The sequence below is a fragment of the Salvelinus alpinus genome, chromosome 38 (assembly GCF_045679555.1).
Source record: "Salvelinus alpinus chromosome 38, SLU_Salpinus.1, whole genome shotgun sequence".
Taxonomy (NCBI): domain Eukaryota; kingdom Metazoa; phylum Chordata; class Actinopteri; order Salmoniformes; family Salmonidae; genus Salvelinus; species Salvelinus alpinus.
Window position 1 is genome coordinate 10,561,784 of NC_092123.1, and position 17,823 is coordinate 10,579,606.

Genomic DNA, 17,823 nt, shown 5'->3' on the forward strand with positions numbered 1-17,823 from the left:
TGGCCCAGGAGTGTGAAGGTGAACGGAAAGGCTCTGGAGCAACGAACCGCCCTTGCTGTCTCTGCCTGGCCGGTTCCCCTCTCTCCACTGGTATTCTCTGCCTCTAACCCTATTACAGGGGCTGAGTCACTGGCTTACTGGTGCTCTTCCATGCCGTCCCTAGGAGGGGTGCGTCACTTGAGTGGGTTGAGTCACTGACGTGATCTTCCTGTCTGGGTTGGCGGTATCATCGGATGGGGCCACAGTGTCTCCTGACCCCTCCAGTATTTATGCTGCAGTAATTTATGTGTCGGGGGGCTAGGGTCAGTCTGTTATATCTTATCCAGTGTCCTGTGTGAATTTAAGTATGCTCTCTCTAATTCGCTCTTTCTCTCTCTCTCTCTCTCTCTCGGAGGACCTGAGCCCTAGGACCATGCCTCAGGACTACCCGGCATGATGACTCCTTGCTGTCCCCAGTCCACCTGGCCGTGCTGCTGCTCCAGTTTCAACTGTTCTGCCTGCGGTTATGGAACAATGACCTGTTCACTGGACGTGCTACCTGTCCCAGACCTGCTCAATGATCGGCTATGAAAAGCCAACTGACATTTACTCCTGAGGTGCTGACTTGCTGCACCCTCGACAACTACTGTGATTATTATTATTTGACCATCCTGGTCATTTATAAACATTTGAACATCTTGGCCAGGTTCTGTTATAATCTCCACCCGGCACAGCCAGAAGAGGACTGGCCACCCCTCATAGCCTGGTTCCTCTCTAGGTTTCTTCTTGGGCTTTGGCCTTTCTAGGGAGTTTTCCTAGCCACCGTGCTTCTACACCTGCATTGCTTGCTGTTTGGGGTTTTAGGCTGGGTTTCTGTACAGCACTTTGAGATATCAGCTGATGTAAGAAGGGCTATATAAATACATTTGATTATATGATACTGGTTACAGACTGGCCAAGGTCCATGCCTAGAGGCCAAACTGGTTTGATACGGTATTAATTCAAGTAGAGGTTGAAATACGCACTGTTTGGCCAACAACGTGACAAATCTTATCAGATTACTGGTTTACTCATTGCAGAATTAACACCACAGGGTGGCATTGTATATACATGTTAAAAAAGGAGACAACCGATGGGATAATCAGAGAGGACAAGAAAACGGAAACGGTGTGGGGCAAAAATGAAGGTTCTAATCTCAACAACCCCCCCCCCCCCAATTGGCCAGGGGAATTTTCAATAGGCACGGAATGGGAAAACATTTTGGAAAAAAACTACTCCAAGGTTTACTTCCGTTTCATGCCTTCTGAACACGACCCTGGGCTAAAAGCTAAAGCATGTATACACACACACAACATGGGGCTGCGGTTGAGAAATATTGGTCTCCGGGGGTAACCAATGACCCATGATGCAATAGGAGAAGAGGCACATGCTCGGTCGATCCCCAGTGGAGTCCTGTGTCATCATATCCAGAAACAGGAAATACCAGAGAGATGGGGTGGATCTGTTTCTCATTAACATGTGAACCCAATACACACAATCAGGGACACACACACAATCAAATGTATTTTATAAAGCCATTTTTAACAGCAGCAGTCGATTGGCGTATTCAGTGGGTGGCTAACCTTAGCTTTGCCTTTCGGCACGTAGTAGATTCCCGATGCGCGCAGCAGGAAGTATCGCTTCTTCCACGACTTCTTCCCATCATCCTTCAGCCAGAGGATTCCCTCTATTTCTGGTACTGACACTGAGCTGCCACAGAAACACTCCTGCACAAACACATCATCGTTATTAGTGTAATCTTAAAGAGCGCGAGAGAGAGATGTCTGTGGTAGTGTGGGAGAGACCGTGTGTGTGTGTGTGTGTCTGTCTTTCTCACCTCTAGTAGGGCCTCTTTATTCCTATCGGCCATTTCAGAGGTCTCCTTCCTGCCCAACAAGTAGTTCTGTAAGTAAGCGGGGAAAATAGAGAGAAGGAGAAAGAGAAACAGAGGAGGAGAGGAAAGCAAAGGAGAAATAGACACGAGTTGAAAACAGCAGATCACACACTCCTCTAGACAAGCTGGCTCACCTAGCCTTCTCACCTAGCCTTCTCACCTAGCCTTCTCACCTAGCCTTCTCATGTCAAATGCATTATTCAGTCACGTATTGCCAGAGCCATGACCTACTTCTTAAACACACGCACTCTCAAGGGCTCTTAGCATGCATAAGAAATGTGTGTGTGTGTACTCTACACTAAAGCGGTGTGAGTAGTGCACACACAGCACATTGGAAGGGGTTTCCTAGTTCCAAGGTCTTACCTGGGGGTTCTTGAAGAGGGCATATTTCTCGATGCGCTCGATGAACATCAGTTTGTTATGGCTGTCTCTGGTCCAATTCAGTAGGTTCTCCACCAAGTTCTCATGGTCCTCAAAGATCCGCTCTGAGGACAGAGAGAGAGAGGGAGTGTGTGTGAAACATGGTTCAATCCAGACTAAGCATACCCTGGTCAAAGGTAGTGCACCAAAGAAGGAAAAGGGTGCCATGTGCTGCCTGCACCTACCCCGAGTGCTTCCTCTAGCATTAGAAAGGCTGGGCGCCCGTCCCTGACTCACACCATCACAGACAGATTAACAGTTGCAGAGACATTCACGGACAGTCTTGAAAACACAAACGGGTACAATACTAGCTACTACCTACACAACACTACAAGTTGACACTGTCCGAGTGTCCACATTTGTCTCAGTGTCACAGTACGCCTCACTCTCTCCCCCCAAGTTTCCCCCTGTATCTCCCCAGCACCATCCCCAATATCTCACTCTCCCCCAGTATATTCCCAGCATCATCCTCAATATCATACTCTCCCCCAGTATATTCCCAGCATCATCCTCAATATCTCACTCCCCCTGTATATTCCCAGCATCATCCCCAATATCTCACTCTCCCCCAGTATATTCCCAGCCTCATCCCCAATATCTCACTCTCCCCCTGTATCTCCCCAATATCTCACTCTCCCCCAGTATATTCCCAGCATCATCCCCAATCTCATACTCTCCCCCAGTATATTCCCAGTATCATCCCCAATATCTCACTCTCCCCCAGTATATCCCCAATATCATCCTCAATATCTCACTCTCCCCCAGTATATTCCCAGCATCATCCTCAATACCTCACTCTCCCCCAGTATATTCCCAGTATCATCCCCAATATCTCACTCTCCCCCAGTATATTCCCAGCATCATCCTCAATATCTCACTCCCCCAGTATATTCCCAGCATCATCCCCAATATCTCTCTCCCCCTGTATCTCCCCAATATCTCACTCTCCCCCAGTATATTCCCAGCATCATCCTCAATATCTCACTCTCCCCCAGTATATTCCCAGCCTCATCCCCAATATCTCACTCTCCCCCTGTATCTCCCCAATCTCATACTCTCCCCCAGTATATTCCCAGTATCATCCCCAATATCTCACTCTCCCCCAGTATATTCCCAGTATCATCCCCAATATCTCACTCTCCCACAGTATATTCCCAGCATCATCCTCAATATCTCACTCTCCCCCAGTATATTCCCAGTATCATCCAGAATATCTCACTCTCCCCCTGTATCTCCCCAATATCTCACTCTCCCCCAATATATTCCCAGCATCATCCTCAATATCTCTCTCCCCCTGTATCTCCCCAATATCTCACTCTCCCCCAGTATATTCCCAGCATCATCCTCAATATCTCACTCTCCCCCAGTATATTCCCAGCCTCATCCCCAATATCTCACTCTCCCCCTGTATCTCCCCAATATCTCACTCTCCCCCAGTATATTCCCAGCATCATCCCCAATATCTCACTCTCCCCCAATATATTCCCAGCATCATTCTCAATATCTCACTCTCCCCCTGTATCTCCCCAATATCTCACTCTCCCCCAGTATATTCCCAGCATCATCCTCAATCTCATACTCTCCCCCAGTATATTCCCAGTATCATCCCCAATATCTCACTCTCCCCCAGTATATCCCCAATATCATCCTCAATATCTCACTCTCCCCCAGTATATTCCCAGCATCATCCTCAATATCTCACTCTCCCCCAGTATATTCCCAGTATCATCCCCAATATCTCACTCTCCCCCAGTATATTCCCAGCATCATCCTCAATATCTCACTCCCCCAGTATATTCCCAGCATCATCCCCAATATCTCTCTCCCCCTGTATCTCCCCAATATCTCACTCTCCCACAGTATATTCCCAGCATCATCCTCAATATCTCACTCTCCCCCAGTATATTCCCAGTATCATCCAGAATATCTCACTCTCCCCCTGTATCTCCCCAATATCTCACTCTCCCCCAATATATTCCCAGCATCATCCTCAATATCTCTCCCCCTGTATCTCCCCAATATCTCACTCTCCCCCAGTATATTCCCAGCATCATCCTCAATATCTCACTCTCCCCCAGTATATTCCCAGTATCATCCAGAATATCTCACTCTCCCCCAGTATATTCCCAGTATCATCCTCAATATCTCACTCTCCCCCAGTATATTCCCAGCATCATCCCCAATATCTCTCTCCCCCTGTATCTCCCCAATATCTCACTCTCCCACAGTATATTCCCAGCATCATCCTCAATATCTCACTCTCCCCCAGTATATTCCCAGCATCATCCTCAATATCTCACTCCCCCAGTATATTCCCAGCATCATCCCCAATATCTCTCTCCCCCTGTATCTCCCCAATATCTCACTCTCCCACAGTATATTCCCAGCATCATCCTCAATATCTCACTCTCCCCCAGTATATTCCCAGTATCATCCAGAATATCTCACTCTCCCCCTGTATCTCCCCAATATCTCACTCTCCCCCAATATATTCCCAGCATCATCCTCAATATCTCTCCCCCTGTATCTCCCCAATATCTCACTCTCCCCCAGTATATTCCCAGCATCATCCTCAATATCTCACTCTCCCCCAGTATATTCCCAGTATCATCCAGAATATCTCACTCTCCCCCTGTATCTCCCCAATATCTCACTCTCCCCCAGTATATTCCCAGCATCATCCTCAATATCTCACTCTCCCCCAATATATTCCCAGCATCATCCTCAATATCTCACTCTCCCCCTGTATCTCCCCAATATCTCACTCTCCCCCAGTATATTCCCAGCATCATCCTCAATATCTCACTCTCCCCCTGTATCTCCCCAATATCTCACTCTCCCCCAGTATATTCCCAGCATCATCCCCAAAATCTCACTCCCCCAGTATATTCCCAGCATCATCCCCAATATCTCACTCTCCCCCTGTATCTCCCCAATATCTCACTCTCCCCCTGTATATTTCCAGCATCATCCTCAATATCTCACTCTCCCCCAGTATATTCCCAGTATCATCGCCAATATCTCACTCCCCCAGTATATTCCCAGTATCATCCAGAATATCTCTCCCCCAGTATATTCCCAGCCTCATCCCCAATATCTCACTCTCCCCCTGTATCTCCCCAATCTCATACTCTCCCCCAGTATATTCCCAGTATCATCCCCAATATCTCACTCTCCCCCAGTATATTCCCAGTATCATCCCCAATATCTCACTCTCCCACAGTATATTCCCAGCATCATCCTCAATATCTCACTCTCCCCCAGTATATTCCCAGTATCATCCAGAATATCTCACTCTCCCCCTGTATCTCCCCAATATCTCACTCTCCCCCAATATATTCCCAGCATCATCCTCAATATCTCTCTCCCCCTGTATCTCCCCAATATCTCACTCTCCCCCAGTATATTCCCAGCATCATCCTCAATATCTCACTCTCCCCCAGTATATTCCCAGCCTCATCCCCAATATCTCACTCTCCCCCTGTATCTCCCCAATATCTCACTCTCCCCCAGTATATTCCCAGCATCATCCCCAATATCTCACTCTCCCCCAATATATTCCCAGCATCATTCTCAATATCTCACTCTCCCCCTGTATCTCCCCAATATCTCACTCTCCCCCAGTATATTCCCAGCATCATCCTCAATCTCATACTCTCCCCCAGTATATTCCCAGTATCATCCCCAATATCTCACTCTCCCCCAGTATATCCCCAATATCATCCTCAATATCTCACTCTCCCCCAGTATATTCCCAGCATCATCCTCAATATCTCACTCTCCCCCAGTATATTCCCAGTATCATCCCCAATATCTCACTCTCCCCCAGTATATTCCCAGCATCATCCTCAATATCTCACTCCCCCAGTATATTCCCAGCATCATCCCCAATATCTCTCTCCCCCTGTATCTCCCCAATATCTCACTCTCCCACAGTATATTCCCAGCATCATCCTCAATATCTCACTCTCCCCCAGTATATTCCCAGTATCATCCAGAATATCTCACTCTCCCCCTGTATCTCCCCAATATCTCACTCTCCCCCAATATATTCCCAGCATCATCCTCAATATCTCTCTCCCCCTGTATCTCCCCAATATCTCACTCTCCCCCAGTATATTCCCAGCATCATCCTCAATATCTCACTCTCCCCCAGTATATTCCCAGTATCATCCAGAATATCTCACTCTCCCCCTGTATCTCCCCAATATCTCACTCTCCCCCAGTATATTCCCAGCATCATCCTCAATATCTCACTCCCCCAGTATATTCCCAGCATCATCCCCAATATCTCACTCCCCCAATATATTCCCAGCATCATCCTCAATATCTCACTCTCCCCATGTATCTCCCCAATATCTCACTCTCCCCCAGTATATTCCCAGCATCATCCTCAATATCTCACTCTCCCCCTGTATCTCCCCAATATCTCACTCTTCCCCAGTATATTCCCAGCATCATCCCCAATATCTCACTCTCCCCCAGTATATTCCCAGCATCATCCCCAATATCTCACTCTCCCCCAGTATATTCCCAGCATCATCCTCAATATCTCACTCTCCCCCTGTATCTCCCCAATATCTCACTCTCCCCCAGTATATTCCCAGCATCATCCCCAATATCTCACTCTCCCCCTGTATCTCCCCAATATCTCACTCTCCCCCAGTATATTCCCAGCATCATCCTCAATATCTCACTCTCCCCCAGTATATTCCCAGCATCATCCCCAATATCTCTCTCCCCCTGTATCTCCCCAATATCTCACTCTCCCCCAGTATATTTCCAGCATCATCCTCAATATCTCTCTCCCCCAGTATATTCCCAGTATCATCCAGAATATTTCTCTCCTCCAGTATATTCCCAGCATCATCCTCAATCTCATACTCTCCCCCAGTATATTCCCAATATCATCCTCAATATCTCACTCTCCCCCAGTATATTCCCAGCATCATCCCCAATATCTCACCCTCCCCCAGTATATTCCCAGTATCACCCAGAATATCTCACTCTCCCCCTGTATATTCCCAGCATCATCCCCAATATCTCACTCTCCCCCAGTATATTCCCAGCATCATCCTCAATCTCATACTCTCCCCCAGTATATTCCCAATATCATCCTCAATATCTCACTCTCCCCCAGTATATTCCCAGCATCATCCCCAATATCTCACTCTCCCCCAGTATATTCCCAATATCATCCTCAATATCTCACTCTCCCCCAGTATATTCCCAGCATCATCCCCAATATCTCACTCTCCCCCCGTATATTCCCAGTATCATCCAGAATATCTCACTCTCCCCCTGTATATTCCCAGCATCATCCCCAATATCTCACTCTCCCCCAGTATATTCCCAGCATCATCCTCAATCTCATACTCTCCCCCAGTATATTCCCAATATCATCCTCAATATCTCACTCTCCCCCAGTATATTCCCAGCATCATCCCCAATATCTCACTCTCCCCCAGTATATTCCCAATATCATCCTCAATATCTCACTCTCCCCCAGTATATTCCCAGCATCATCCCCAATATCTCACTCTCCCCCAGTATATTCCCAGTATCATCCAGAATATCTCACTCTCCCCCAGTATATTCCCAGCATCATCCTCAATCTCATACTCTCCCCCAGTATATTCCCAGTATCATCCTCAATATCTCACTCTCCCCCAGTATATTCCCAGTATCATCCAGAATATCTCACTCTCCCCCAGTATATTCCCAGCATCATCCCCAATATCTCACTCTCCAACCAGTATATTCCCAGTATCATCCAGAATATCTCACTCTCCCCCAGTATATTCCCAGCATCATCCTCAATCTCATACTCTCCCCCAGTATATTCCCAGTATCATCCTCAATATCTCACTCTCCCCCAGTATCATCCAGAATATCACTCTCCCCCAGTATATTCCCAGTATCATCCCCAATGTCTCACTCTCCCCCAGTATATTCCCAGTATCATCCCCAATATCTCACTCTCCCCCAGTATATTCCCAGCATCATCCCCAATATCTCACTCTCCCCCAGTATATTCCCAGCATCATCCTCAATCTCATACTCTCCCCCAGTATCATCCAGAATATCTCACTCTCCCCCAGTATATTCCCAGTATCATCCAGAATATCTCACTCTCCCCCAGTATATTCCCAGTATCATCCAGAATATCTCACTCTCCCCCAGTATATTCCCAGCATCATCCCCAATATCTCACTCTCCCCCAGTATATTCCCAGCATCATCCCCAATATCTCACTCTCCCCCAGTATATTCCCAGTATCATCCCCAATATCTCACTCTCCCCCAGTATATTCCCAGCATCGTTGCCAGTATATACATACCCATTTGCAGCTCGTTGATGGTCTCCACCAGTGACCAGTCGGGGCTGTAGCCACAGTGGGACTTGTCCAGCAGGCTGTCCAGCACCTGTCTGACAGTCTGTCTCTCATCCACCATCATGGTCTTGGAGCTCTCGTCCGACATGTGCACCCGGATCACCAGCTGGATGACGACGACGAGGGATGAGGAGAAAGAGGTGCAGAACGGTCAGGCTGTTCATATAGAACAGTTCTCTCACTAGCCTGAGTGCCAGTCTGTTTGTGCCATCATGCCAAATCTTTGTCATAACGAATGTTTGGCTTGAGAATGACGGCAATGGAGTTAGCAAGAGCTTAACCTAGTCCGCCGGCTGGCTCCCTCTTGGCTGGCTCCCTGTCGGGTTGAACTGTCAGGTTTTTACAGCGCCTCAAAACGGGACTTGACTGGAAGTCTATGGCAGGAACGGACTAAACAACCGCTGGTTTTAATTGGCTGATCTATTCGTCCATCACCATCTAGCATAACCCTTAAAATCTCCCCCCTACATTGTGGACGTCAAAGCGCACGGAGCAGAAGTGATAGAAAACAAGGACGTGAGTTTGGAAAATCTGAAAGTACATATCTTAGAAATAGTTCACCGGATAACTTTATATGCACCAACTCAGAATCAAATTGGGCTTCCCCGGAATAATATGGTCAATGTGATTTAATTGATGAATTTAATTGCCGATTTGCCATTTATCAAAGTTCCATCTAATACAGCTGTAGCAGGCCCTTTCAAGTCCCGTCTAATACAGCTGCAACAGTTTCGCTCCCTCTCCTGCCTCGACATTAAATCACATCCCTTTCAAGTCCCACTTTGTTGCACAGTGTTACCAGGCTCTATGCACCAGATACTTGAGCCGGGGGACGAGGTCAGCAAGAGCATAAACAGATCTGGGACCAGGCTACTTCATAACATAATTGTTGATATGAAACCAATTTCAGAGGGATGTTTCAGTGCCCCAAGGACAACTATTGAGGATGTGATTGAACCTGTGATATGCACCTTATGCCGCAGTGTGTAGTATGGTGTCACAACATGCTGGTTAAATACAGGCTGCATCTGAAATGGCACCCTATTCCCTATATAGCGCACTACTTTTGACCAGCGCCTTTCAGAGGTAGTGCAACTACTGTATATAGAGAATAGGGTGCCATTTTGGATGCAACCACAGTGTATTTACCAAGTGGATCTAAAAAGGTCATGGCTCCAAAGATTGAAACGGTCTTCAATTGAACTTAGTCCCGTCTCCATGCTGCCATCTAGAAAACATATCTAACGTACACAATGTTCGACAAATTCAGGCCCCTGTTCTGCTGCAGTCCTCGTCTCCAGCACTGGTTTGGTCCATTGAATGCACCCCATAGTAACTTAATACCACTGCGACAAAATCCCCCTTGTGTCACAACCGGGCTTCCCTAGCCCCAGCAGTGTGAGTGTAGATGGTTAGAGTGGTGGGCCAGTAACCAAAAGGTTGCTGGTTCGAATACCAGAGCCGACAATGTGCCTTTGAGCAAGGCACTTAATCCTCATTTGCTCCAGGGACGCCGCACTTCTATGACTGACGCTGTAAAACAACACATTTGACTGCACCTATCCGGTGTACGGGGCAATAAAACATTTGTTGTTGTGTGTGTACGTGCTTGTGAGCGTGTGTGACACGGTAGGGATAAAAACACAGCCAGCACCCATGGAAGTGCTCAGTAATCCCCTCCCACAGGCACTACAACATCCAATCACTAAGTTAGTTGAGCCGATCAAATAGAACTCCAAACCAAACTGTAGCCAGGAAAGCGGCTGTGTCCTAGACATGGGCATCCATTGAGTTTGACCTACATCCACAGTCATGGGTTGAGTCCCAGATGGCACCCTATTCCCTATACAGTGTACTTTTGGTCAAAAGTAGTGCACTATATAGTCAATAGGGTTCCATTAGGGCCGCTTTCAATAGACCCCCCAAAGAATCCTCCCATTCTAAATCATAGGAGTCCAAAACCTGCCCTCCTAAAAACAAATCTAAAATCCTAGCCTGTAGCAAAGTGGAGGTGGAATCGGTTTCAATGTGACAGTCGATCTTTGCTGCGTTTTATATTGAAACCAATAATATAGAGCAAATTCAACAACACACACAGTTTCAAAGCAACATTCACAAAATGTCATATTTTTCTGTGTTCTACACATTTAACATGCAGAGAGAGAGAGAGCGAGAGGACGATAAAGGGGAGAAAAGGATGAAAGAGCGGCAATCTTTGATTGAGCGTTTTTCTACAGTGGCGTTTTACGCCAACATATCTGAAGAGGGCACAATCTTTGCACGCTAATATCTTGGGTATTTTTCTCCTGAAATGGATCAATTTAATCTAGAAGCTGGCTTAAAAATCAGTCAGCGTGGACCGAAATGGATCAATTTGATCTAGCAGCTGGCTCAGTCAGTCAGCGGTGGACCGAAATGGATCAATTTGATCTAGAAGCTGGCTTAAAAATCAGTCAGCGTGGACCGAAATGGATCAATTTGATCTAGCAGCTGGCTCAGTCGGTCAGCGGTGGACCGAAATGGATCAATTTGATCTAGCAGCTGGCTCAGTCAGTCAGTGTGGACCGAAATGGCGGGTCTACTCTCTACATAATGTACTGGGAGAATAAGAGCACATCGCTGTGTTCAATGGAGCCGTTTCATTCAGAGCAGTTGCACTTCATTCAAGCTCACCCACACTGGTGAAATGGCCCGATGGCCTGAAACTGGTGCCTGGTGTGGCTCACAGAACCAATTCACTGACTGGAACACAGTGCAAAAGGACTCCAGTTGTTCACGAAAACAAGACTTGTTTATATCAACCCAAAGGATAAGCAGTCTTACAGATGCCAGTGCAAAATGTCTGGATTGTCTCTCGTTCTCCCTCTCAGACACAGACATGCATGCACGCCCCACACACACACACACACACACACACAAACACTGCAATGACCTATTTTCTGAGCGTTTCACTGCATGTCTCTGAATGAAGTTAGTTCACACAGTGAATCTGAAGCAGATATGGAGAGGATTTTATGGAACTATGTATCACAATGGGAACGGACAGCACAAACAAGTGTAGAAAAACACTGTATACGGTTGTACATGGGTTAGGTCAGAACCTTACCTTTTTGACTTGCGCCTCCTTGATTTTCTCCAGGGCCACTCGGATCTTCTCGGCCTTCACTTTGGCCCCCTGCTCCTCCTAGACACAGAGCAACAGTTAACACACACAGGCAATGGCCAAACGCATACACGCACAAAAAACCAACAGGAGCCTTTAATATTGAGCCATCCTCCTCCTCAATCACCTTCTCCTACTCTTTCCATACCTCTCCTCGTCGTAGGGCAGACAGTTGATGCCCTCTGAACTCCATTTGCCAGAGTGAGACCAACACCTCATCAGTCAGTACCACTCAGTCATTGACAGAGATGCATAAGCATATACATATTGTGCATTCCATCAATGGCCCTGGAATCGTTTACCTGGCCCCTCCAGCAAGACGCCATCACCTCCATCTCTGGTAGCCACCACAACACAGAACGCGCGTGTCCTCACACACAGATCAGTCCAACGCGTCCGACTCCAACCCAACAGTAGATAGCCCTAAAATCACCAGTGCTCCAACGCTCCATTGGTAAAAGTGAAAAGAAAAGCGCTCAAAGATGGCCGCCCTTTCATCCTTCTCTCCCCATTATCGCCCTCTCGCTCACTCTCTTTCTCTCGACTAGAGCAGAAGCCGAGATGCGGAAATCCCTTTGGTCTCGCTACACGGCGGATGGGACACAATAGTGGAGGATCCCCCAAATGGCAAGAATCTGCGGAAGATATGAAGTCCGGTCCCAAAAGTGTCCGTTTCCTACACTACAAAACAAAAAACCCAAAGATACTTACATAGTACATAGAGAAAGCCTAGATACTACACACAAAAAAATTACGTTTTCCCGATGTTGGAACGTCACCATTCCAAAATCCCGATCTTCTCCTTCCAAGACCCTATTGAGTCCAGATGAATGGCAGAAAGCAATGTATTTAAGAAAAGGAAATCGATAGACCGTTATAGAGAGCGAGAGATCTTCGTCTCAGTTCTTCAGGAGTAACTGAGACCAACGCAAAGAGACTTCAACCTGCTTCCACTCACCTCTCCTCTGACACGCTACAGCCAGGAAAGCCAGGAAAGACCGGAGTGGAGTGTGTGAGAGAGTACAGGCTCCTTGACACACGCACACACGCACAAGATGAGCACCACTAACCCCTCTAACTCAGAGACGAGGCGCCCCTCCCCCTTCCATCCTCTCGCGAACAGCTGCGGAGTCCTGGGAGCGCGCCCAATCGCCAAGCCATAATCCCCACACAAACAGGAGAACCCCTTCACCGGCTGGCGACAGAGAGGACCCCTCTGTCCCGTCACCCAATCACAATGTGTACCCGCTCTCCTCTCACCAACCAGGGGGACCCGTTCGCCAGACCCTCTCCCCCCTTATCCAATCAGTGCAGGGGTAGCTGTGACCAGCTTTGCTTTGCCCCCCCCAGACAACAGTAAACAGGGAGTGGTATTAGGGTAGTGAATATTTGGAGGAGGGGGGGTTGGGGTATTAAGATCCAAGCCTCTTATCTGGGCACCCCCTCCATGAACCAGACTACCTTTCTGCATGAGTGGCGGTGTAATGCAAGAAAGGCACTGTTTGGCCAACACGCTGACAGGCTTTCAGTGTGGAGTGTGTGTGTATCTGTGTGTGTAAGGGTTCAAAAGGACCAATGGAGGATTAAAATATGGAGTCAATCCCAGTCACACTGTTAATTTAGCTTTTGGACTGCGAAACCCCTTCTCCATGTCCCCCTCCACAGCACTTTGCTTCCTGCATGCTCCTCAGTAAACACTAGAAACTAGATATCTCTCCTTCTCTACTGCAGGCACTTTCCTACTGCATTTTCACAGGATTCCATGGAGGCTGAATTAAAAAAAGGAATTTCTGCTGCGTCTATAAAAAAAGCCGGTCTCGCTTCTTTCCCTTTGAAGTTTTACCCTCTCTCCCCGTCGCTTGTTCCCCTCCCTCTCCCCATCTACAGCTCTCTGTACTTGGTAGTTCTATTCTGACTCATGAAGCAGGGGAGAAGGGATAGTGTGGTGAAGCATCTCTCTGTCTCTGTGTGTGTGTGTGTGTGTGTGTGTGTGTGTGTGTGTGTGTGTGTGTGTGTGTGTGTGTGTGTGTGTGTGTGTGTGTGTGTGTGTGTGTGTGTAAAAGTGCAGTGTAACACTGACATACAGACCCTCCCATTGCCACAAACACCTCAGGCACTCTCTCGCTCTCCCTCTAAACCCATTTGGATGGCATTCTGAACACAGACATAGACGGTTGGCTTAAAAACAGCTCATAAACAAATAGCCTTGTGCTACATTGGACTAGTACAACGCCATAATTAGTCAATTAAATCATACGGTCCCAAGGTCCTGGCCATGAAATTCAGAGGCAGACGAATTTTGCTTTGTATGTGTGTTTAAGAATTTGAGATACTATGTCAGAAGACATACAGATGTGCGCCTCCTCCTACCCACAATCCTCTAGTGTTGGCATCCATAATATTCGAACGAGCAGCGATACAGGAAGCTCCCCCTGAGAATGACTGCATAATTCCGTTCCCATACACATTCTAATTTAGGCCTTCCGCATAAATTAAAAAAGTGCTTGAGAAATTTGTTTTGGGTCTTCTTTTGTGTCGAGCCAATTGTTTATTAACAGATGTATTAATACGTCGGATGGCCTTGGCTAGCGTTTGCGCTTAATCAAAGAAGGCCGAAAACAAACACTCTTGGGTCTGTGCATCTAAAACAATGTCGAAGCATCACAACAGAGATAGATTTGGGTCAAACTGTGGTAATTTACAGCACTGACAGAAATACAGTACATCTCCATACTTCACCCTGGAACACAGTATCTATCGCTAACTGCTCTCTGTGTATCCCAGGACGAGCACTTGACTCAGCTGCTTTCGTTTTGAAGGCAAAAATCAATCATGATAGAAAGTGGCCAACGTTACAATCCACCAAAGTCAACATCTGACACACAACCATCAAACAAATGGCCAAGAATGTACTTTACTGTGAAAAGCTGTGAGAGGGAGGGGAGAAAGGGTTCTAGACTAAAGATGATGGATAAATAAAACACGCATGATAGAGACCGAGAGAAAAAGAGAGCGAAGGAATAGTGGCGCACAGAGAGGGGGAGAGAGAGCGACCCTCTTTTCTAACCCTAAAGAGGATTAGACGATTCAAATAAAACAGGCCAGCAAATTTTTTTAGACAAATATCTTCAACAACATACTCTCCACGGCTCTTTATTTTCTTCATGGACATTTCCCTCAGTGTCACTTCACTGCACCAGACCAGTCAGTAACCTATAAATGACTCGGCTTGTTAATTCTCTTCAGCTTTGGAGAGGAGGGTCAGGTCAAATCCATTGACGTTTTCAGCTAAGTAGCCTTTTATCAACCGTGAGGAGGAAAACATGTATAAGCCTTGTCTCCTGTTGGTTTCAGAACCATGCTTACCATACCAGACAGGGTTGGTGTCAATTCCACTAACACTATTGCAATTCTGTAAGAAACAATGAAGAACATGGGAATCTCTTAACTTCCTGTTATGATCTAATTGAAATGGAATCGACACCAACCTTGACACCAGTGTTTCTCAACCTTTTGAGGACCAGGGGGATGCAAGCTATTGTTTACGTAAAATGACCATTCTTCCCTGGTTGACCACTTCCATTAAAACGAGCACTGGAAAGTTGACAGAATCAGGATCAGACAACTAACCGCCTGAGGGACTGGTAAGCAACAACCCAAGGACCAGACCCGGCCCGTGGACGGCGGGTTGAGGAACACTGGTTTATACCATAGCATTTAGCGGCGCACACACCAAAGACTTCATAATAGAAAAGGGAGCGTTCAGAGTTACACACACATCCAGCTCCATTTCTCTAAGCTCAGGCCCATGTCAACCATGAGTCGACGCACACAGGCATGCAGTCATGCTCCAGACTTAGTGCAACTGAACGCAGCCCATATGTAAGGGTTCATTAGAAACAAACACTCCAGATTTGGGTCAAACACACGCCAAGTACTTTCAAATTCTACTCAAGAAAAGCTATGCTTGATTTAGCACTTTTGGGATTATGGTGGTTCTATTGTCCCAGGCAAATCAAGTCAAGAACATTTGAAAGTATTTTACATAAGCGTATAGGACCCACGTCTGTCCGCAAGACTGTCATGGCAGTGAAGTTAGATGGAGTGGAAACCTGTACTGAGCCGCAGTGCCAGTAACCTACCCTGCATTTCTTTCCCCCTACCAGACAAAAGGAGTGCAGGGAATCAAATGGACACATCAGCACAGGGAGGAACAAGAAGAAAACATGGATAACGGAGAGCTATAAGCAGGGGCAGCATGCAGGAGAAAAAGGCGAGAGAAGAAAGCCACGGGAGGATGAGATAGAAGTTAAACAAGCCAAATCAGGCCAATCGAGCACAGTGGATGGGCGTTGGCGCCGTGGGAGGAGCTTAGGGAGATGGCAAAGAGGGGTAAGTTCAAGCACAAGCAAGCGAATGAGGCGTCACCTTGGTCAGCAGGTGAGAAGGCTTTCCTGCAATGCTTTTCAGAATGAGGGACGTTTCTCTGTCCAGATAGGAGTGCTTGGTGGCGCAGAGGTGAGGAGAGAAACAGATTAAGACAGTCAGTGCAATGATTCTCAATGGCTCATTAAAAAAATGCTTTTGAAGGGTGGGGGGGAGGTTTACAGTGTGGAAGCAAAGAGAGGTCCAATAGTTGGAGCGTCGATTGTGGTGGTCATACTAGATAGCTGTGGATGGGGAAGAGAGAGGATTTATCAAAAGCACTCTCTGAAGATGATACTGCTGTGATTACTGAAGGTGATCGCTAACACTCACCTATACACAATCACACACATGCATGTCTTGCTTTTTCTCCAACACACGCACACACACCGACACATGCCCCCACACACACACACACACACTTACAGTGTCCAGATCCACTTCACCCTCCCGTGAAGTAAAGTCAAGCTGCCGTCTGGCCGGCTTACCACTGGCCCGTCGCAGTAGTGAGGCATGCTGGGAAACGGGGAGGTGCATTATGGGTGCAGAGAGGATGCAAACACACACAGTTAACATGCATGGGGACGGGGAGGTTTCCTTTCCACTTCTTCAGTCTCCCCATCGCATACTGATTCTATATATGTGGTCATGTGTGGCGCTACGTTAGTGATAACGTACTGCATACTGGATATATGCACGCACTGTACGGTTAGTCACTTTGGATAAAAGCCTCTGCTAAGTTGCATATATATATATATATATATATATATATATTTTCTCCTATCCATCTTGTAAAGCTAAACTAAGTCAAGCAGGTTGAGTTGACAGCCAAACAGGTACAGTAGATACATTGTAATCCATATCACACATGCAGACTTCAGGGATTACAATGCATTCCCTCACTGTACTGGAAAGACCACACTTTCCAATGGGTAGTATACACACACACAACATTGTGTGTTATACGGATAGCAAACAAATGTAATACAATGAGTTGTACGGTGCTCATTTGGCATGCAGCTGGACTTGAAAACCTCATGCAGTGTAAGTGCATCATGCAGGGAACTAGAGAGTGTGGTTTTCAGAGGGTGCGAGTACACACACACATTCATCATCATACCCTTCACCACCACCATACCATTCACCACCACCATACCATTCACCACCACCATCATCATACCATACCATTCACCACCATACCATTCACCACCATCATACCATTCATCATCATCATACCATTCATCATCATCATACCATTCACCACCACCATACCATTCACCACCACCATACCATTCATCATCATCATACCATTCACCACCATACCATTCACCACCATCATACCATTCATCATCATCATACCATTCATCATCATCATACCATTCACCACCATCATACCATTCACCACCACCATACCATTCACCACCACCATACCATTCACCACCATCATACCATTCACCACCACCATACCATTCACCACCACCATACCATTCACCATCATCATACCATTCA

At 46.9% G+C, this 17,823-nt stretch overlaps 1 protein-coding gene across 5 annotated transcripts in view; it reads right to left on the reverse strand.

The window, feature by feature from the left end:
* The window catches only part of LOC139566286 (ras-associated and pleckstrin homology domains-containing protein 1-like), a 78,425-nt gene that overhangs the window by 15,617 nt on the left and 44,985 nt on the right, over positions 1–17,823 (reverse strand). For 2 of the 5 annotated variants that reach the window (XM_071387359.1, XM_071387358.1), the window contains 7 exons: positions 16,741–16,830; positions 16,318–16,392; positions 11,833–11,910; positions 8,673–8,832; positions 2,276–2,397; positions 1,856–1,921; positions 1,602–1,745 (listed from right to left, as the gene is read on the reverse strand). In XM_071387359.1, coding sequence (XP_071243460.1) covers positions 1,602–1,745; positions 1,856–1,921; positions 2,276–2,397; positions 8,673–8,832; positions 11,833–11,910; positions 16,318–16,392; positions 16,741–16,830 — 735 coding nt within the window. Of the gene's footprint in view, positions 1–1,601; positions 1,746–1,855; positions 1,922–2,275; positions 2,398–8,672; positions 8,833–11,832; positions 11,911–12,191; positions 16,261–16,317; positions 16,393–16,740; positions 16,831–17,823 lie in introns of those variants that run through there. The other 3 variants (XM_071387360.1, XM_071387362.1, XM_071387361.1) reach the window with 3 other exon arrangements.